Source organism: Plectropomus leopardus, chromosome 7, assembly GCF_008729295.1.
Source record: "Plectropomus leopardus isolate mb chromosome 7, YSFRI_Pleo_2.0, whole genome shotgun sequence".
Lineage (NCBI taxonomy): Eukaryota > Metazoa > Chordata > Actinopteri > Perciformes > Serranidae > Plectropomus > Plectropomus leopardus.
In genome coordinates, this window is record NC_056469.1 from 8397644 (window position 1) to 8419857 (window position 22214).

General features: G+C 41.7%; 1 protein-coding gene across 1 annotated transcript; it reads left to right on the forward strand.

Moving 5' to 3' along the window:
- The first annotated feature begins 306 nt into the window (after positions 1-306).
- gdf6a (growth differentiation factor 6a) lies at positions 307-7159 on the forward strand. The gene is made up of 2 exons (XM_042490492.1): positions 307-814; positions 5164-7159. Exons 1-2 carry the CDS (start codon positions 454-456, stop codon positions 6135-6137), a joined length of 1335 nt encoding a protein of 444 aa, XP_042346426.1. The 5' UTR covers positions 307-453; the 3' UTR covers positions 6138-7159.
- Positions 7160-22214: the final 15055 nt, after the last annotated feature.

Here is a 22214-nt window from a genome sequence, read left to right on the forward strand (position 1 = left end):
CATTATATTTTAATTCAGTAATCGATATCACAGTTTAAGTTACTCTGATCCAAAATAAAGTAAGCAATTATTCCACATGGACAGTGTAGATAAGTTCTGTAATTGGCTGCTAAATCACCACCAGCAAAAACTTTCCCACATGGACTCTCGTGTCTGTATCTTGTGGCGGTCCGTTGGCGTCTCTTTGGAGGTCTGTGACATGAAATTGTTTGGGAAGCCCTGCACTGAGCGACCATGTGGGCGTGTTTCTCTCGGCTCCAACAGCCTCCGCTCTTGTGTGGAGTCCAGAGCGCAAAACTCATTTCTTCTGGTGCGACCGGAGGGCGCAAAAGTAGCAGTTCTCCGACCCTGACGCGCACACCATCTCCGACCCCGGCGGCCCCCCGAATCCAGCTTCACTGAGCGGGAAATAAAGAGTTTCTTCTTCTCCTTCTCCCGGTGACTCTTCCAGCCATGGACGCATCTCGACTCGTCACGCTATATCTGGGCCTGCTCCTTGTTTTCCTTGGGAATATACCGTGTTTCCAGTCTGCTGCTATCATCTCCCCCTCTGCGCCGAGGAGAAACAGGGGAGCCCGGATCTCTCATCGGGACGGACAAAGGTCATCCAAAATCCTAAAAGACATCTTCGCGTCTTCGCATCCCACCGTGGGCCATCACAAAGAAGACCTTAAGGACGCTATTGTGCCGCATGAATACATGCTCTCTATATACAGGACATACTCGGCTGCAGAGAAGCTCGGACTAAACGCAAGCTTTTTCCGCTCCTCTAAATCTGCCAACACCATAACAAGTTTTGTGGACAGAGGAACAGGTTGGTTTCAGTCCGGTGCCAACTCCATCTGCTCATTCTTGCATAATTCTGTGGCACAGTTTGTCCTCAACTGACTGGTCAGAAATTTTGCTCTTGTGTAGCTCTTAATGAAATGTGGCTACAGTTATGCATAAAAAGTACAGAGCAACATGCTCAACTTTTACGCACGTTTTAGATCAGGCAAAAAATCACGCGCAAATGCATTTTTACGCGCACAAAATGTCGATGAATCATAGCAAAAAGTGTTAAACAAAAGGAAAATCTCGAAAGCGGCAGGATTATATGTTGTCCGGGGGCAGTTCTGTGATTGTATTCAGGTCTATTTTGGCGCACAGCCACCGCAACATGTAACATTTTCCGAGTATTAACTTATATTACACTTAAATTAACCCCGGGGTAACACGACAGTAAAACACTAATTAAGGCGCTCTCTAAATGAAGGCTGTAAATCACTGTCAGCGCAGCCTGCAGAGAAAACTACTCTGCTCCCACCACGTGAATACACGGGAAACTTTTTTTCAGTTATATGAGAGCACTTGTTTCATTTTCGATTTTTTATATTAATCTCCAAACGCAAACGTGGTAAAATAAGCCAGAACATTTAAACTTTTAAAAGAGGTTAAAGCCCCTGAATCCGCCACGTATTAAAAGTCAAATTTGTTGTCCTTATCGTGCCCACTTTGGCCAACTTGTTCTGACAAAGGGAGCTAGGGGGCCATTGCAGAGCGGCTCGGTGTGAGAAGCAGGTGTTTGGGTCAGTTAACATGTGTAACCAAGTGATTGGACAGGCCTGCGAGGACAAACACAATCTGATAAACACAAACACATCCAACACGCACAAGGGGACATAAGCCGAGTTAATCTTTGCAGGAGAAATAAAAGCTATCTTTGTTTGCGTTGCCTGAAACACTCCGAGGTTGCGCGCTGCAAAAAATATCCATCACGACCAGTTATTTAGTCCAGACTCGGCTGCTTAAATCATACTATTATTAATAGGAGAGGTGCAAATATTTCCAGTGCAAATTAACCTTTTCTTCAGTACCTAGTGAAATGTAATGAAATGCAGTTTCTAAAAAAGTTTTAGAAAGTTTGATGCTTTTTGCTCAAAAAAACTAACAGCATTGGAGATAAGTAATGCTCTCACACGAACTTGCTTTCTTTCAGATGAAAAAAAGGAATTTTTAAGAATGAATATGAGGCTAAAAGGCTCGTCCGTATGGCCATTTCTTGTAGTGTGAACTGATTTGATAGGAAAAACGCCTCACTTTCTCCTGTGATTCTGATGTGATGTGTCACTGGCTCTGACCCCGAGCTGGACCCTCTGAGAGCTGCTTGGCATCGAACGGCTGATTAAAGTATTTGAACTCGGTGATCTAATTGAGTGTTCATGTCATAACATATCAAACACTGTCTATTCTCCCATAATGACCCAGCTCGGCCGCGATGGGCACATCACCAAAAAAACGACGAGGAGGGAGAAGAAAAAAAACCTGAAAGAGCACTTCCTCCGCTGTGAAGTGGTTCGTATTTTTACTGCGGAACCTCCCTTTGCGACCGCCACTTTAATTACGGAAAATTATTTTTCTTCCCGTTCTTTCAGCTCAAGCGCCTTTGGTTTCTTTTGGGAGTCCTCCCAGCATCCCCTAAGTGTTGCATTGCATTAACCTGCAGAATGAACCTCAGCTGGGAGTTTGCGTTATTTAAATCGCCTCCATCAGGAAAGAAATACACACGGGGGCAGCATTTTTTTGACGCGTAAAGTAACAGGTTTTAGGTCTTTTACGCATTGTTCATCCACGCAGAGACAGCTTTAACTGAGTGCACATGATCTACGGCTTTCACACTTTTGTAGGTAAATGAAATTTGCTTATAAAACCAGGCAGGGTGTTTCCTGCAGGTCAGGAAAGGCAAGATCAGAAAAGAATAACCCGAATCTGAAAATTACTTTTGGCACTTTGGGGTAACTCATTAAAGCGCAGATGGTGCAGCCACGGCCTCTCTCTCTCCCTCTCTCTCTCTCTCTCTCTCTCTCTCTCTCAACAGAGGCATAGATGACAAAAACATGTTTTGCATTTGTTCAAATACAAGCAACAAGGTCAAACAAAAAGTGCACAGGATGCCGTTTCAACAAAGCAATAAACTCCACCGCACTCCTCCCAATTATCCATCGTCAAGCATCTTATGCGTAATGGAAAAAATTGGCTTTTTACATAATAATTAAATTACGAAAACTCTCTAAATTTTTTAAACTGTCAACACGAATATCTCTCAATAATTCCAGCAGTGTGTTCAGTCAGTCAGTCACTCAGTCAGTCCGTGCAGGCGCGTTTAAAGGGGAATGTTGTCGTTGGCAGGATGAGATGAAATATAAGAGGGGACGTGCTTTAATGAGGAAGTTGGGAATTCAGAACTGTTAATTATTTGGTGAACTTGTATTCGATTTGTTTGAGGTCTTATAAAAAAAAAAGAAGAGGAAACTTAATGCAGACCATACGCGCAAAGTCACTGAAACGAGCACAAGGTTTCAATCTGCTTTTACTGTTGGACTCGGCAGGGTTCACCGAGGGAAACTGACAGCCAGATTCAAATATCTCTTCAGAACAAGTTTTACAAATTATATCTCAGGGGTGTATAGACGGACGCATGTCACTATTATTTTATTTTTGTAAAAAAAACAACAACAACAAAAAAACCCCTTCAGATAGAAATGGGAACAACGTGCTTTTATTTTATAAGATAAAAAGACACCACATCATCCACCTCTCAACAAGAAATTTAATTCCGTTTTTAGGTTTAAAACTGCGTCTTTTCAATAAGTGGAAAATATGTGAAATTTAAAAGAAAGAATTTCACGTATGAAAACTCAACTAACCTATTGAATTTTTTTTCTTGATAAATTAAAGTAGAAAAAAAGAAAATTGCAGGAAATATAACAATTATTTCCGTTACATTTGCTAAATTATCTGCGTTGTAATAAGAGAAAAATAATTAAACGGAAAACGGAAAATAATAGCTTATTATAGTGTTTATGTTGGAGCAAAACCAAGAAAATGGTCACTGTGTCTATACTTAAATAAGCTGTAAGCCGCAGCCTGACGTGCATGATATAATACGCTTATCATAAATCTCTCTGATCCAAAATGTATATTATAAAAGCTCTTGTACTTCCTTGTAAATGCGGATATTTTATGTGTTTTGTAAACGCCTTTTCATGCATTGTTCCACAGTGTTATATTCCAGTGTCATTGGTCCGCCTTGGTGGAATATTTGCAGGCCTCCTGGGTCTCCAGCAGGGAATAATGCATTAATTGTGTATTGTTCAGTTGAGTGTACAGTATGTCGCCTTTGGTCCGTTGTGTCTGGCAGCACCCAGGGGCCTTCACATCACTAGGCCCCTTGTTTTTTTTCTCTTTGCCTTACAACTCTACAAGAGTTCTCAAAAAAAAAAAAAAAAAAAAAAGAGGAAAGAAAACTAACCACGTTTGTGATGTTCTGACTGCTGCTTAGATTTAAGAGCTTTAAAGAAGGGAAAGTTTACTTCCCCTCTGTCAAAGAGCTGGAAATTAATAATCAATCTGTCATCAAGTGAAATGAAAACTGAACTTTTTTCATTAAAACACGCTGGCTTTGATTAACAGTGGCGTGGCATTGGAAATCTAGCCAGATTTTATTGGATTATTGTCAATTCAAAAACAAAAGCGAAATATGGGCCCTACAGTGGCATTACTGGATAAACACAGAATATGTGGATTTTTTTAACAAGTTAGATTAGACACTTCTTGTATGATATAAACACTGTGTTTTTGCACCATAAAATAATTTCAAAATGTCGATGCGCCACAAATTCGCATGAAATGAAATCAAGAAACTTTGGGAACTACAGTTTTACGCAGGAAGCCTCAAAGCAGATAAACTTAGCCCTCATTTAGCCCCCAGCATGATCAGATATTTTATTATTAAGAAAATTATGTTAGAATGTTATCAAATCAACTTAAATTAAGGGAAAATATTAGTCAGAACGGTTTTATAATGGTAATATGGACGTGGATTGAGGCTGGACAATGAGCAAAGTTTTTGCCGCGAAAAAACTGTGGGGTTAATGTTAACTGTGGGGTTTTTTGCATTCTCATCCAAACAGAAGACTTGTCAGCTGTAGTTTGTTCCAGGCATGTTCAGGGTGGACATTTGAAAAACAAGAAAGAGTGATCGAGAGAGAGAGAGAGAGAGAGAGAGAGAGAAGGCCTCTGTGGGAGAATGTGCGCCCCCCTCCTTCCCTCCCTCCATCTCTCTGAACACTGTACACCCTAAGTGAATCTGACTGCAATTATTTTCTTCTTTTATCCTTGCAGACGATCTTTTGCACTCTCCTCTGCGAAGACAAAAGTATCTGTTTGATGTCTCAACCCTTTCAGACAAAGAGGAGCTGGTCGGGGCGGAATTAAGGATATTTAGGAGAGCGCCCGGGGATTTGCAGACTTCCCTGCAGACGACGGGCCTCTACGACATCCAGCTCTACCCCTGCCGCTCGGACAGGCTGCTGGACTCCAGGTCTCTAGACCCGTTGGACTCCACCAAGGCCGGCTGGGAGGTTTTGGACGCGTGGGAAATGTTTAAAGCACACCAGCATCATTATCACCACCCTCATCACCATCATCACTATCAGCAGGGGAACCAGCTCTGCTTCCAGCTCCGCGTCACTCTGCGCAAAACTGACACCGAGGTAGACCTAAGGCAGCTGGGGCTGGACAGGAGCGGACGGTCCCAGCAGGAGAAGGCCATCCTGGTGGCGTACACGCGCTCCAAGAAGAGGGAGAACCTGTTTAATGAGATGAAGGAGAAGATCAAGTCGCGGCGGTCGGTGGGAGAGAAGGAGGAGGCGGTAATGGTGGTGAAGCCTGCGGAGGAGGAGGGGGTGTCGCTGAGGGGGGTGAAAGGAGAGGGGCCCCGGCGGCGGAGGAGGACCGCGCTGAGCAACCGGCACGGGAAGAGGCACGGGAAGAAATCCAAATCCAGATGCAGCAAAAAGGCGCTGCACGTGAATTTCAAAGAACTGGGCTGGGACGACTGGATCATCGCGCCTCTGGATTACGAGGCGTACCACTGCGAGGGGGTGTGTGACTTCCCCTTGAGGTCGCATCTCGAGCCGACCAACCACGCCATCATACAGACGCTCATGAACTCCATGGACCCCAACAGCACCCCACCCAGCTGCTGCGTCCCCACCAAACTCAGCCCCATTAGCATCCTGTACATAGACTCAGGCAATAACGTGGTGTACAAACAGTACGAGGACATGGTGGTGGAGCAGTGTGGGTGCAGGTAGCGGTTCTTACTCATTAAAAAAATCTTTAAAAGACAGAAAAATCAAAGATGATGGGTCCCAGGTTGAGTCCTCACAGGTCTGGAATGCTTTTACGCGTGACGCGCCTTATTCAAAAGGGATGCACAATAAAGGCTGCTATTTATTCAGACTTAGTACAGTCACAATAATTCACACTCTCTTGCCTTAACGTGTTACGCCTTCATTCCCATCCACGCAACAAGTCATCACTCATCAAACAGGCTTTTGTTTCCCAGAGAGTGAGACGTGTCCATATGGCATAAAGGATTGGTACAAGGAGATGGGGAGCCCCATTTAGAGCGACTGTGCACCTGTTCGTGCCGAGGCCAGAGGACAGTGGGCTTTGCCTGTCAGCGCTTTGTTGTCAGCTCTGCCGTGTGATCCTGCCAGCCAGGCCGGACTCTTTTGGGTATGTGCATCCAGGCCGTAATTGCCACTGTCCAGCTGGAGTCATTACAGGCCCGAGCAAGTGCCTGTTTTCCAAATAAAAGGGGGTGAATGTCTAATCTACCAAACACACACACACAGACTGGTCTGGGGAGCGGAGATAAGATGGTGGTGGTAATGCCTTTAAGAGATTTTTTGCCTTACTGGAGACCAGTTGAGAGGCGTTGGGAGAAGCGTCGTGCGTCCGCATTTGTGGACAGAAAGGACACAAAACCAGACTTGTGCCTGACTGGGGCCCTGTTGTAAATAATAATAATAATAATAATAAAGCACACATTACTGAGGCGAACTTTTTGCTCAAAAGTCTGCATCTTTACGAAATGCACTTCCACAACTGACTGCGCCAAGGACACGCGGTCAGCGAGAGAGTTTGTCTTCTCTGATGACGAAAATATAAGAAAAAAGACTCGCAAACGAGACGATATTTAAATGCACATTGGCTTTGAATGCACTGCTGTTCATTATTTTTTTGAGCTGTAAATATTTGTACAGTCGAAAACTTTAAAAAGTGCAACGAATGAAGAAATGAGCAAACGGCATTTCTTTGTAAATATACAAAATGCACTCAAATCGGTATAATTTCTATTCTATAATTATTTTATTATTTGTGATGTACAGAGTTTCATGATAATCATATATTTCTTACATTGATAAGAGTAATTTAAGGTGTATTCGATATTTGTTTTTTATTTTTTTTGCAGAGGGTGGAAAATACCATTATTAATGTCTACCTCATAATTGCATATAGGATCTGAGTTTTGAGGTGCATTCAGTTAGAGTGTAAAGAGCTTTTACAATGATATATAAGGTCATTTATATACATATATTACTGGATAATATTCCACACCATTACTGTACAAATAAAATTCAAAACAAAGTCTACCAGTCTGGTACTTCTGATGATTAATGCAACATTTTTTTTTTATTGATTTCATTATTTTTCAGTGTTTTTAAGAGATTCTGGCCTCCTGAAAAGCACAAAAAAGAACATTTTGGGGAATTTCTTTATGAGGGAATAAGAAGCCAACAATTTGTCTTTTTTTTATCAGTGGATTAATTTAACTATTTAAATTATTCAATTAAAATTTATTTAGGCCCGAATAACTTTCCATAGTCTGATTCACAAACCTTCAATCATGGCCACTTGAGAAAAAAACAAATTTTCATCTTCTTTGATGACTGCTGAAATACAAATACGTCTTGACAAACACATGGTTTGGCAATATACTGAATGACATTTTAGGAAAAATATTATATTGTGGAAATTTTAGACTATTCCATGCATGGGCGTAGATTTCGGGGATGTTGCAGGGGACACATGCCCCTCAATTTTTAGATCATTGATATTACTGTTGCAGAGGACTTGAAGAGGAAATGAAAGACATTTACACCTAAATTATTTATGCAGAAAGGCACAAATGAGCTCATACAAAAAGAAGAAGGTGCAGAGAATTAAGTGTTTGACGTTTAACTTTTTGGGGGGCAAAACTTCTGTTTCGTGTCGTTATAAAGACTTTTTAAGCGCACGATTTTTATCAAAGTTAATCCCCCAATATGATGTATATATTGACCACATATATCTTTGCTTCAAGTATGCCAGCCAATCTGTTCTTCCCCTCTGTTATCAGTCACTTATCACAGACAACAAATGTCATCATTCAGTGCCTGGCTGGCTCAGGATTGCCTCATATAAACATATGGTGACCATCCACGTAGAAAGAAATCCACTGACTGACTGTCACTGATATGGCACCGAATGTATGAACCCCAGCTATTTCCCAATGAATTAGCCCGCCTGGGTCAAGTTTACTTAACACTTTAATGTTTCCCCAATCTGTGGATGACATAAAAAAAAGTTTGAAAGAAGGGATTGCTTCCATATAGGCTATCGACCTTGGCCTGGAAACAATTAGGAAATTGCTTTGAAATGTTATATGTTGTCCAGGCTCTTGTACAGTATCATGTCACTCCCCACATGTTTGCTAGGGGGAAACAGAGGATGCTAAGTGCACTCTTTAGCGGTCGCTGCAAATGACTGACACAACAACCATTCCCCTGAGTATAACCAAATGGCCCTCCAGGCTATGTGTCTGGAACACCATCGCCGGGATGCTACTATGCTATCCCTCACAAGTGCAGCATGGGAGATACTGTGAGGGAGCCTTTGCAGCTGAGAAATACTGTAATGTTGCACAATCAAGTGTAAAAACTCCAAGCAACTTCATGCAACTTGTGGGATAAACCTTTCCTTTTTGATTTATATTTATTTGACAAGTTCCCCGGTCTGGTGGGTACTGGCCTGGAGGTGAGACTGAATGTTAAGGGAACAGTTAAATGGTGATGAAAGGGAAAGGAATGCTTTGTTTACCCGCTTCAATCCCTCACTCTCAAGTTAAATGTTCCTATAAAGTTCTTCATCACAACTGCCTTATTGTCCCTCTGCTCCACGCCAAGGCACAGAGAGCAAAAACAGAGAGTTGTGTTTATTTGAAACTCGGTCCTAATATATTAGTCTAAGCAAACCCAAGTTGGCGAAGAGACGGGTTCTTTTCATCAGAAACACAAATAGTCTTGACGCCCCACATCTGTGGCTCCTCTTTAGAGATCTGCAAAGCTGCATAGCTGAAGATCTACTAGGTGTTGCTCCTGGGAGCCTCTCCAAGATTTAAAAGAACGTCTTGGCTCATACGGAGACATAAATGTTCCTCATACTTAACCTCGCCGTTATCAGTGATGTCCTCATCAGCGACAGGAAGGGCATAAATCACGCTGATCTTTCAGACGGCGAGGACCTCTGAGTGAGCAGAAATTTGTTTCACTGGCATTAAGGAGCATTAGAAAATTTATCGCGTGGACTTAGATTTGGTGCTTTGATTTGTTGAAAGGATGCAATTTAAATGTAGGAGAGAAAAGAGGAGCTCGAACGCTGCCAAAGCATGACTTTTAAACTGCTACTGATAAAATCCAGCAAGAACTTATTTATTTTTTTCTCCTTGTTGATTTTTCTTGCCTCTAGAGGGGTCCCTCCTTCTCTGGTTTCCTCTAGTTCCCACCATTATGCTTTGCAGACACTGTAGTTCCCTCTATAATAAAGCTTGACACCTTCCTCCGGCCAAGAACGCAGGCCAATGCAAGGTGGTTCTCTGCGCTAAACAGACGTACATGTCTACATTATGCATTCACACGCAGCTTTAAGCATTGTATATTCCTGAATGTACCGTATTTATGTGTGAGTGTGTGTGAGAGGACAGAAGGACAGCAGTGCACACAGATGGACAGATGAGTGGTGCAGGAGAGCAGCAGATGCCTGAAGTGACCCCTACCACCGCCTTTCATTGAACCACTGGCTCCAACACAAAGGCTGGGGCGGCCCCAAACATTAAAAACACTTGCTTGTGCCTTAATGCCAGAGGTCATTACTTTTTTTCATCCATTTTTTTTAAATTACTTGGGAAAAACAAAGATATGTTTGGATTTTTTTGTTGGAAAAACTTCAAAAATACAACAACTAAACTTGTAAAAATGGTTGGTTGCACTTGGCAGCTGCTGTTTAAGTAGAGACTGATAATAAACCCTCCAACACAGCAGCCACAGTGTAACAAAAGATCAGGGTGTTTCCTCTAACAGGGCATCTGCCTGACTCTTCCTCTGTGGTCCTACAGAAAGCTGTCCCTCCCTCCTGTCAGACCATACGGTAACAGGAAGAGAGCAGACACCTCCAATTCACCACAGATAACCTGCTAATTGCATTAAACTGACTCCCAACTGGGAGTTTGAAATGTGAGAATCAAGCCATTAGTAATGTTGCTTATTCCATCTGCAGCAGAAACATAGCTTCCACATTCATTTTGTATCTGTGAAAAATCATTCATTGCTTTTACATTCTCTAAAAACAGCAACTTGATAGATCTGCTTGGAATACCTGTCCAGAGAAGCCCGCTTTTGTTCTGTTTATTTTCTAAAGGAATGTCTGAGGGTGCCCTTTCACCCCTCCTCATCCATTTACTGCCCCTGGTCTATGTTACAGATGGTGACCCAGGTCCTCACCATCCCTGATTAACAAGTACACTTTCTGATTCCCCTGCAAATCTCTGCAGAAAAGGAAGCTTGTCTGTCTGTATGCTCACAGTTCATCCGTTGAGTGTCTCTGTGTGTGTTTGTGTGAGGGTCTGAATGAGCTCGAGTCAAAAGTAAATTTACTCAGTTAACTCTGACAATGCTTATGTTTGGGAGCAAGGCGAGGACATGACCTCGCTGCCAATTCACATCCGCGTGGAGGCTTGTGGAGAGGAGAGGGAGGGTCGTTGACCAACAGGGGCTGGACAATGGCATTCAGTGGACTGAGCGCTTGGCCAAAGGGAGGACAAATTAGGCCCAAAATGCAAGCTTTGCCCTGCAAAGTGAAAGAAGAAGGCAGGAATTAAACAACAAAGGAGCTCCTCTGTGACTTAAAATAGCATTTTTTGCTGAAAACTAATGAAAAACCATGAATCTGAGAATAAAGGCACAATTCTTCCTTTTCTGATCCATGCTCAATCAATGCCGATTAACTTTTTCTCTTCAGTACATAAAACATACCCAAACCAGAGAGTTACCTGGGTGGTAAAGAGAGTTTTTGGTTCTGCATTGTAAAACGAGACATGTAGGCAAACAAACATGGGTCAGGGGCAATGAGGCAGCAAGACAAGGATCTGACTTTGGAAGGGGGGGATGATGGCGGAGCGGAGGGTGGCGGGGTTGCAGGAGGACTTGATGGACAACTCCACAACTCGGCAGAGGCAGAGCTTTCACTTAAAAATGGTGCCTGGCCTATCTCAAAAGGTCAGAGCCCAGAACACTAACACACTACATTAATCATGAGAGGCTGCGGCTTACCTGTCTAGCGTTTCAGCTGTGCCGTACAGTTAACCTCAATTATGCTTGATTACGAGGTGTGGAAGATGCAAGGGCCCGGGCTTAGGCGGCGCAAAAGATCAGGCATCAATAATGCAATTTCAGATTAGATGTGCCTGTCTGTCACAGTGCAGACTAGACCGAGTCTTGGGGAACAGGGTCAAGGGGCAATGAATTCCTCTCTGTTAATATCTTCACATTGCGGTTCTAAGCTGGAATGAAGCACAAACAAATGCATATGCACAGACATATGCATATGAGACACAAATGCATACACCAAAGCATTGTGTGGTGTACCAAAGAGAGCTAAAGGCTTCATGCTGTCCCAGCCCCCTTCTTGGTAATTGCCCCATTATGTGTTGGTGGTGGATGGAGCCATTACAGATGTTTTATGACGGGGCCATTTTCATTTTGTCTTCCCAATGAGGGACAGATTTATGGTGCAAGGCAGTCTTCCATTCAGGGGTAAAAGCCCCCTTACCACTGCATTCCCCCTAATACACAAACACACTTGCACGCCTGCTTGTGTGTGCACACACCGAGACAGAAATGCATATAAATCCGCTGCATTATCTTTTATATGGCTGTCATAAGTGTGACCTGCCCTCCCTTGTGCAGTGCCCACGGCTGTGAGTGAGGCTGCTGGCAGCAGCTTATGAGATGAATAAATGTTTGATGGCCCCACAGAACAAGGCACACTTCCAGGCCGGTCGTCAGTCTGTTACCCCAGGAGAGGGGCAGTGGGAGGGAGGGAAGATCTCCTCGAAGAGTCCCTGGTCTGTGGGGAAGCAGCAAACCTCAAGTAAAACCAAATCTGACACTTTCTCACCAAATGTTATCCTACTAAAAGGAACCATCATAAAGGGCAAAGCAAACACCAGTAAACTTTTCAGAATGAATCTCTTTTAGCTGGCAGTAAAGTGTTTGAAGTGCTGAAGACTCTTTGGCTGTGCGGTTACTTTCCAGAGGCTGTTTTGGTGTGGTTCCTCAGAGTTCCCGTTTGGAAATCAAATCTTGAGCTCAGTAGCTTTTGTGCCAAGAAAAATATCGGTCATAAATTGGTGCCTGAATAGGCAGTCTAATTACAGGGCTGAGGGCTGAAAATTTACCCTCAACTCATGGCTACAATTATTAAGGTTAACAATAGGGACGCTGTGGTAGAGATCGCAAAGCTTCAAAGAGCTCAGCTTATTCTGTGACTCGTACTCGCACAGGGAGATGTTCTGAAACCAGAGTAGGTCCATGTCTGTGTCAGAAATAGTTTTGTGTGCAAACTGTGGAAAGTTGTCAGGTACAAGTCTTTTAACAAACAAGGTCAGCAGAGGAACACCCATTATTAATGATTTACCAGGGCAGCACAAAGAGAGCTGGAGAGACTAGATAGCCCAGAAGACCCAGGGGTTTGTGACCGAAACAGTGCCTCATCGTGTTACACACACCGGCCACTGTGATATTCCTGTCACCTCGCTCCTATCAGCTCTACCTGCCCACTGATGATTGATTTTCTCATTGTGATGGTCACCTCGGACAAGACGCCCTTGTCTCATTGTTTAAAAATTGTGGCTCCCAAACCAGCGAATTTCTATTGCAGCTGTTTGAGCTGCATCAGGAAATCCAACCTGGGTGGAAATCTCGGTGCAGTTGAATGAATGATGTATGACTGACCATGTCCGAGGTTAGCTTCTGTCAATTCTCTCAAATACCGCTCTTTATTCACTCCAACATAAATTCTCCCGCTGTGGCATGAGGAATGGAGTGAGGTTTGTTTGACCAGATGTAACTTTATCAGGGACTCTCTCTCCTCTGCTACTCATGTGTCTCTCACATCTCTTAGCTCAGGCACCTAAAAAAAAGTGAGCTCTCACACAATATTTCTGTTTGCCATAGTCTGACCCCTTTGTGAACTGCGGTAAAGTGAAAGGCACTTTCAGCCGAGGGGAATCGGATGGCAGTAACCATATGCCTTTCAACTGATACAAAGGTGGGATAGGGGGAGGCCAGGGGTGTGTGTGTGTGTGTGTGTGTGTGTGTGTGTGTGTGGGGTGGGGGGGGGGGGGGGGGGGGGGTGGGGGGTTGCATGCTAGGGTGAAAAGGAAAGTGCCGTGCTGCATCTTTTTGTGTTGGTAAAGTGGTGGCGGTTAAGGGTTGGGAGGGGGGGTTCAGGCGGAAGAGAAGGGAGGTGCTGGCTGGATGTGGTACTGAACTCAAGGCAACGTCCGGCTGACTGACTGTTGAGATGGAGCCCTCTTATGGATGAGTGCAATGAGTAAACAGCATTCCTTTCTCTCTCTCTGACCCTCTCTGCCTCCTATCTTTGTCCCTCTTTCTTGTCGTTCTTATAAGTCTGTCTGTATTAGCAAGAGCACTTCACCCCCCAGTTTGGATCCGCTGCCTGTTTTCCCCTCTTCATCTGACTGACCATCTGCCCCCTTATTAACAAAAAAATATGTGGAGGATATGTGTGTGGTTATTGAAATAAAATGAAATACAATGTACATAAAAGATATCTGCACATGCATGCAGAATCTTAGTTAATGGTACTAGGTTTTGGTATCTAAAGCGTTCTTTTACTCCATGGCTCGGATAGTTGTTGTATCTTCTATGTTTTTCTCTTGTTTGTAAATTGTACTTGTAAAGCACTTTGTGACCTTTGTCTTTAAAAGAGCCTTATAAATAAATGTTAATTTCTTAATCTAGCTAAAACTGGCAGATGCAATACGTATCCACACACACCCAACCCCTACTCCTCATCCTTACCACTTACTCTTCATCATATTTTTATTAATATTCTGGTGAAACATTATGAAGGGGACATTTTGATATTCGATTACACATATACACATATCCTGATTGTCTCCATCATAAGAAAGTGACACTTAATTCTCCAGGAGAAGCTAGAGTCAGCAAAATAATGTTATGGCTATCTTGGATCATTTGGAATGAAATGTGAATTAAATTAATTTCCATCAACAGGTTTTCTGCAAAAAAACTAGACTCCGCTAAGTGTAGTTTTGCCAGAAGTTGGTGTCATAGACCTTACTTTGCACATCTGCCAGTAAACAGAGTAGAGAAGGTTGAGGCTTCTTCAAACCGGAAACCAAACAAGTCACCCTGGCCATTTAACCCATGTATGAGAGAAGTCCCCAAGAATTAATTTCAATTGGGCAATTTTTTATTGCTTTTTTCATTGAATTAAAGGTTAATAATCAGGGAACAATTCTGTGGCTGAGTGTCTGTATGTTCAAAGACATGCACTGATGCATTCACATACATTTCTGTACAACTCCCATTGACCTGATGGTCAGAAAGCATACACAAAGTACCTCCCCTTATGACATACAAGTGTACAGTCTGTGTTCACATGCCTTTCTTATTGAGCTGGCATAACTCAGAGACATATATAGATTATTTTAAATCTAGATCACATAATGGAATACAGAAGCAAACATTTTGAGGTATGAGAATTAAGCACAAATGCCTTATCAGTTTGAAAAATCATGGCCGGTACAATGTTGATACACACACACACACACACACACACACACACACATCTTAAAATGATTTGCTGCCTTATTACTATACAGTCAGTAATCTCTGTGTATGGTTACAGTAGATATAGGGAGCGGCGTGTTTAGTAGGAAAGGACAGACAGGAAGGAGGTTTGTTACAGAAGCGACATTAATCTATTCCTCTCTGCGCTCTTTGAAGAGCAGCAGCAGCTATGACAGGCTAAATGTTTCCAGAGATGTCACATTTCCACAAAATCTAAAAAGGCTCTTGCGAGCACTCATCCTTTCATGTTTGATTGTGTGTTGGAGATCCTATGATAAACAGACGAGGGTGGTGGTTGGAGGGGAAAGGGGGAGTAGGGTAGAGGGGGGTTCTGGGAGAGGGGCTGCGGATGGGAACGTACTCGGCTGCTCGGGCCTGCTTTGCCACCGGATCCAGATGCTTTTGCAAATTACCTCTTTGTCTACTTCAGAGGGGTTCAAAATGCAAGTCTGAATTAAGATCCAGGGTTTTCTCTTCAGACTTCTAGGATTGCAGGGTTATTGCGCTGAATCTGATTAATCTGGGGCAAACTAGTCCATCCAGCCTTGTCGCTTGCGCACTTACTGGCCCTAAAAATGCATATCCACCCTCAGACAGACATTGAACAGATGCTGCAGGGCTGCTGTGAACCATTAAGCATGTGAGATGTAGCTCATCAACATCAAATCACAGCACAACTGGGCAGAGCAGGTACATTTAACACCACATGTCCTCTGGAAGCCAAATACACACTTCCTGTGAGATTTGGAAATGACTTTAAATTACAAGTAGAAATACTTGGTCATCACATAGGAATATGTGGGCCTCACACATACATACATACACATACACGCACACTCTGTCTCTCTTCCCGTCTGTCTCCATCTCTCTCCTCTTCATTCCTCCAAGGCTTTGTGTCCCTGTTTGTCAGTCCCGTCCCACCGTCTTTTCCAGTGCTGCTTAAGTGTTTTGTGTGTGAGAGTCATAAAATTCTTGTGGAGAAAACAGAGCACTTCCAGCTGAACTCCGGAGAAGAGGCAGTAAAGAGAATGTAAACTGAAGCAAAGAAACTAAACGGAAAGGGAGGGGAAAAAAATGTTCTCATAAAAATAAAATAATAAAAATACCAGAACAGTAGTGAAACATCTTTTCAGCATTTTTTAATAAAACCTCTTAACAAGCATGTGCATTGATGGATACAGTTTCATGACAGAGTGCCATTCGCTTGTCTATGACTGTGTTTAAATTGCACCAGTGCCTCCCCACAGGCTATAGTCAATAGTTTATGAATGGAAACTCCAGAAGTGATATGAAATATGAATAACATCTACGAGTGTCTTGTCCTTTTCTGTTTGCAAAACGAAAACATCGGTGCTCTCCGCATGAAACTTTAAACTCTGGGGACATGCCTTCGCCTCCCATTACATTTAGCTTATGTAGAAATAGCACTCTGGCATGCACAGATAGAAAGCACACAGATGCAAAGCATTTGCGCTCATAATCCTCCACCTCTGGGGAAGTTGGTGGCAGTCTTCTCATGGACTTAGGATGGTGCGGTCACAGATGTCCTGGTGAGTTTGGTATGAGCCATTAGGAAGCGGAGAAGGAGGAGGAGGAGGAAAAAGAGGAGGAGGGCATTCCTGATTTCCAGCCAGGCTGATCGGCAAAAGCCTGCTCCTCACCTGTCCCACAGAGGCAATGCTCTGTGCAGCCAGCAGGGTGTCCTGTGACTGGCACATCTCATTAGCATGGGAGGAGGGGACGAGCGAGGGTGAAATTGAGAAAATGAGATTGGGAAAGCAGAGTTGGTTTGTTCTCAAGCCTGCAGCCTGTTTGCTTTAGTTTAAATCAGTGGGGGCGAGTTGCATAAATGCAATCATTTCACTGTGCATCTGACACAGCAAAATGACTTAAGAACCATAACTCATCAACAAAAGCCACGTGAGAGCCATTCCCCCCTTCACTGGCCAGCAGTTAGGGACATGAAAGGACTGTCTTCCGGGGTAAAACCTTAACCCATAATTCATGGCACGTTTAACTCATAACGTACAGTGCTTCCTGTCGCTGGGTGGGATCACTGGTGGATCAGGAACCAGATTGTGAACAAGGTCTCAGACCAGTTTGTGTTCTTATACAGCTGAGTGAACAAAACAGACAACTAGAGACACATACTATATAAAAAAAACCCCAATTGTTTTTGAAACCCTTGTGTTTTTGTTGACATTGAAGTTTATTCCTTATTGATCAAAGTCACACAGATCCCACTGCTGTATTTGTCAAAATAACAATAATAGGCCTATTGCAATTTTTTTCTGTCAAAAATATGTTTTTTTTATATTCTCATCTGACCTCTTTAAAACCTAATATCTAGAAAAGATTGGTGTGGTAAAACTTTTACAGAATTAATAAAAGGGACAAAATACACAACTGACCATAAAGTACACCAAATAAGTAAATATATGGTTTTAAAGTTATATGAAGAGTTTTTTTTATTTTTTTTTTTACCCTGCACCATGGTATAACTTTCTTATGAACCAACTGTTACACAAGTCCAATAACATAAATCTGAATAATAGGTTAGGTAGAGCTGCATACTGTGAAAGCGATTACACATATATGATCCATCTTATGTTTCCATGGAATTACTTCATGCATTATGTTTTGTCGCGGACATCTGAACCATGTCATCAGATCAAAATCATGTCTATTAGCAGTTCTTGACATGTGACAATAGTAAAAGTATATCAAACAACCTGTGCAGTATTATCAAAGTCTTATCTATCAAGTAATATACTAACGACTTCCCAAACACGTATATTCTTGCAAAATTTTACTGTTTAAATGACTTTGGATCAAAAAAGTCTCACGCATGGACAAGTACACCTAAGCAGGTGCATGCATTTGACTCTGCTCAATAGAAGGCAGGAGCAGAGCTGAAAATGAACACGCTTGTGCTGATCCACCACATGTATGTATGAAGTGTTTTAAATAGTAAGGTTTTAGTAAAAATGCCTGTTTGCAAAGAACTGATGACTGGATAATGAGACTTGGATTATACTGCGCGAGTACTGTGAAAGTTTGTCAATTGATTTGACATAGTTTTGCTGTTGTTAAATATGATCCCTAATGACTTCAATTCAAAGAGTTTTCTCAGCTTTTGTATTGTTTGTTCATTGTGGAGGAATGCCAGAAAAACAAAGTTTCCTTCATGAATTTGACCTAACAGTGGGTGATTAATAGATATTCAGATAATAATTGTGGGTGAAGGGTTCCTGAAAGTTAGTATGAGCTCTCCAGGAGCTCAAATTAAATACTGAAATGAATAAGACCAGGAACAACGTTCATATACACAGCATATTCTCACATGGGATGACTGTATGTTTCTATGATTATTATCCATCTATTTTCAACACCTGCTTTTTTCCTGTTTAGGGTCACCAAAAGCTCGGATTTACTGAGCCTCACATCCATTGAAACACAGGAGTTTTGGGTTGATCTGCATGTGGTCTGGACTGTGGGAACAAACTGGATCACCTGCAGGAAACCCACACAGACAACACATGCAGACTCCACACAGAAAGCACCAGAGGGGTTTCAAACTGTCCCCTCAAAAATATTCTCTCCCACTGCATAATGTAATGGTTTGTCCTTGTCTGAAGAAGAGAGCCCCCTGATAGCAATAATATACAGTCAGCCATGACTCTTTGGCTCAAGTTCCTGGACTCAAACTGAACTTCAGTGCATCTGTGCACAGTAAACTTTTCTGTTTTCTGTTTAGTCTGGCCCCAGCATTCTACTAAAACATTTTCAAACTTGCCTTTACAGAAAAAAGAAAAGAAAAGAAAAGAAAAAAGCACTTCCCTTAGACTGGGAACCTCATCCAAAAACTGTCCAACTGGTTGAGAATATAGAGAAAAAGTGCAGAATGAAATAGCGGAGAAAGGCATTGCATCTATTAATTTGTGTCAATAAATGCATGAATTTACAGACATGTCAATTTTATGAGCCTCTGACCGGAGTGCCAACACTTTCCACTAACAGCGAGTTGGCCAAATAAAATGGCTCAACTGTTTATGATTGACTGCTCACAGGAACAACAGTTAAAGTTTGGCATACTGCAACTGCCTACCTAAAGCAATTTTTATAGTGTGTGTGTGTGTGTGTGCATGTGTGTGTTAATACTGGTTTGAACATCTGCTCAGAATGAGAGCAACATAGATTTAGTTTTTTTCATGCCATTGCTGGTGCATACGTTTCCACGCATAATTGAGATTTCGCTTCTCTTCTCAAAATGAAACAACTTATCATTAAACCTCGGGATCTGTGCTTGTAAAGAAAATTACATGAGCTATTTGAAATCGATAACAGAACCGTCACCCCCCCGCAACCCTTCCGCAGAAATGAGCGGGACTGTTGTGGTCGGCTGTTTGCTGATTTATTGCCCTTACATACTACTGTGTGTACTTAACTTGCCTCGGAAAACATGTGGATAGAAGTTACAGCTCCTTTCTTTTTTTCCCCCTCTCACACAGACCACATTGTGCTCTTCGCCAATCATACTGTGGGCTTTGCGATGTCATTTGAGGTGGGAACCCTTGTAGGAGGGCCTGAAGTGAGGGTGGGTGGGAGTTAGTTCTTAGCCAGACACTAGGCTGAATAAATAAACCCGGAAACATTAAAAGGCCTTTTCCCCTTCACCTTTGAACTTGTGCATTAGATTGTGTAAACATACATCGAGACGTTTAGACACAGCTTGTCCTGACACTGTGCTACACACTCGGCTGGTTCTTCTTCCTCTGCAACTGCAGATCTAACCTCTGTCTGGTTTGTGTGGGAGTAAATTGTTAGGAGTAAAAGCAATACTGAGTATTTGTGGGAGCAAAGAATATATTTTCTCTGCGCTTTTTGAGAGCCAACACATGACCACTGAATACTGAATCCAATACAACTGCAATTTCCAACCTTTTTGGCTTGTGATCCTGTCAAATTAAGAAATATTTATCTATTTGTAGCCCTTTATCAACTACTGCATATGTTTACTGGTTATGACAATTTTAACCAAACAGTGATTTGTTGTTTTTCAGTGGATTTTAAAGGTGTTGAAGAATTAAAATTGTCTAGTATTTCACAATTAAAGAAGAAATACATTTATTATGGTTAAAAAAGATAACTCTCATTAAGCAAAATCATCAAGTTGGTGCATTATTTGCATTATTTGCAAAATGTGATTTTTTTTGCATATATGCTGCAAAAATCTACTTCATATTAAAAAACATCTGTCTGAATTGAATATCAAAATCTCAGATTTTTGTTTTAAAAGGTATAACAATGTAGTAAGAAGTTTTCAAGCTGTGTTCACTTTAATTCAACCTTTTATGAAAAATGTCCAGATATCAGGTTTATTTCTTGGAGCATAAAAGGACAATGCAGATCACCAAACTAAAGTCAACAAAAATGAAACTTTGTTTTAGAAAATATAATTAGAATAATGATTTTTTATTAAAAATAGTTGCAATAATTTCACTGCACTAGCAGCAGTGATTTTTTCAGTTGTATAAAAAGATATGACTTAACATTATAGCCCTTAAGATTTTAGTCCTGATTGATTTAAGTGACAGCCCTGCTTCCTGGTACAGCAAAAGCAAGTGTGGTTTAATACAACAAAAACAGACATAGAACAGAGGCACAATTAAACTGTTTAGGGTGCAGCCAACACACTTATATTGTTTTAACAAAGACGTTTGTCAATAACTATTTCAATAGTGATATGATTTTATGCATGATGTAAGGCACAGTAAAATTGATGGCCTTGCTGAGGAGTTAGAGGTGACCTAAAATGATCCCTGTCTTTGTTTTACTACAATTTTCTGACAAAAAATTGTAGTCCGACCTAAATTCAGTGACAAATACATGTGTTTTTTGGGACTGTGTTAAAATAAAAAAAAAAGTGTGTAGTGAATGTTTTTAATATGATGCAGCAGTGATAGGAAATGCTGAGTTAGCATTAGCAGTTACTTCATACTGCTCTGATACAGCATGCAGAAGATGGCAACTAGTGAGGGTGATATCAATGATATAAAATCAGTGGTTAAAAGTAATGCTTTCTATTGAATTGTCTCACATGAATCCGTTTTGTGTAGGTGGGGAAATTAAATGCAGTGCTGGAGTGGCGGACTCTGCCACCATCAATGAAAACTACTGTAAACAGTGGTAATTAGAATCTATATTGCAGAGGCAAAATGTATGAATGTCTGTAGACAATATATGGTATCACAAACAGGATTTGATTTCATGAAATCTTTAGGATTTTAACTTAATGCTTTATTAACCTAAAATCCAGAGAAAAATTCCAGTGTTATTTTACAATGTGCATCAAAATAAATGCAATGATGAGATGTTAAATACAATTTGGGAACATGTTTTTTTTTTGAGTTCCTTTTGGTCTCCGTTTAGGTTGGTGAACCAACACAAGCATTTCAGCAGTGCCATATTTAAGTAGACAGAGGATGAAGTTACCACTGTATACTTTTGAAGAACTACCTGGGTGGGCAAGAGGAGAGGAGTTTGCAAATGGGCAGTCAACACACACACTTACACACGCCGAGTTAAAAGAGGAAAAGTGGAAAAGAAGGGGGTTAAAGCACATCTGAGGTAAGACTGTAACTGTTTCAGCTTTAGAGAAAGAATTTTGTTTGTGGGAATCATGTTTTTATCTGAAGTAGGAAATGAGTCCTCATAATGTGACTAATCAACCAAGGTCCCCACAATGTCAATTAGATTAAAGAAAAGAACACACTGAATAAACCCAAATTAAAGTATTGGAGCATCAGAGATCAGCATTAGTGAAGTCACAAACAAAACAAAGTCATGCGATGACAAAACAATTTAATTAAATTGGAATCCCACATTTAAAATGTACCTGCACTCAAACCTCCAAAAGCTCATTTTCTCATTTTTTGACCTCAACAAACAATATTTCCCTCACGCGTGTGTACAGTATATTTCTGTGTACATGTGTGTTCGTGCCTGTTGGTGTGTGTCATCGTGTTTGTGTGCATATGACCTGCATTATCCTGTTTTACTTTGGTTACAGAGTCCTCTAGGTTTTTTGACTCAGGAGCCCTGAGGCAGACAGCAGGGGTTCCATACTTAGTTTCCTGTAAAAAATACCTCAGCACTCCACATCCT

What these genes read in the sequence shown, in the direction of transcription:
- gdf6a (XM_042490492.1), top strand. Translation starts at nt 454, where the DNA reads ATGGACGCATCTCGACTCGTCACGCTATATCTGGGCCTGCTCCTTGTT. An exon ending in TTTTGTGGACAGAGGAACAG is followed by an intron (nt 815 to 5,163) that starts GTTGGTTTCAGT and finishes TTATCCTTGCAG; the next exon opens with ACGATCTTTTGCACTCTCCT.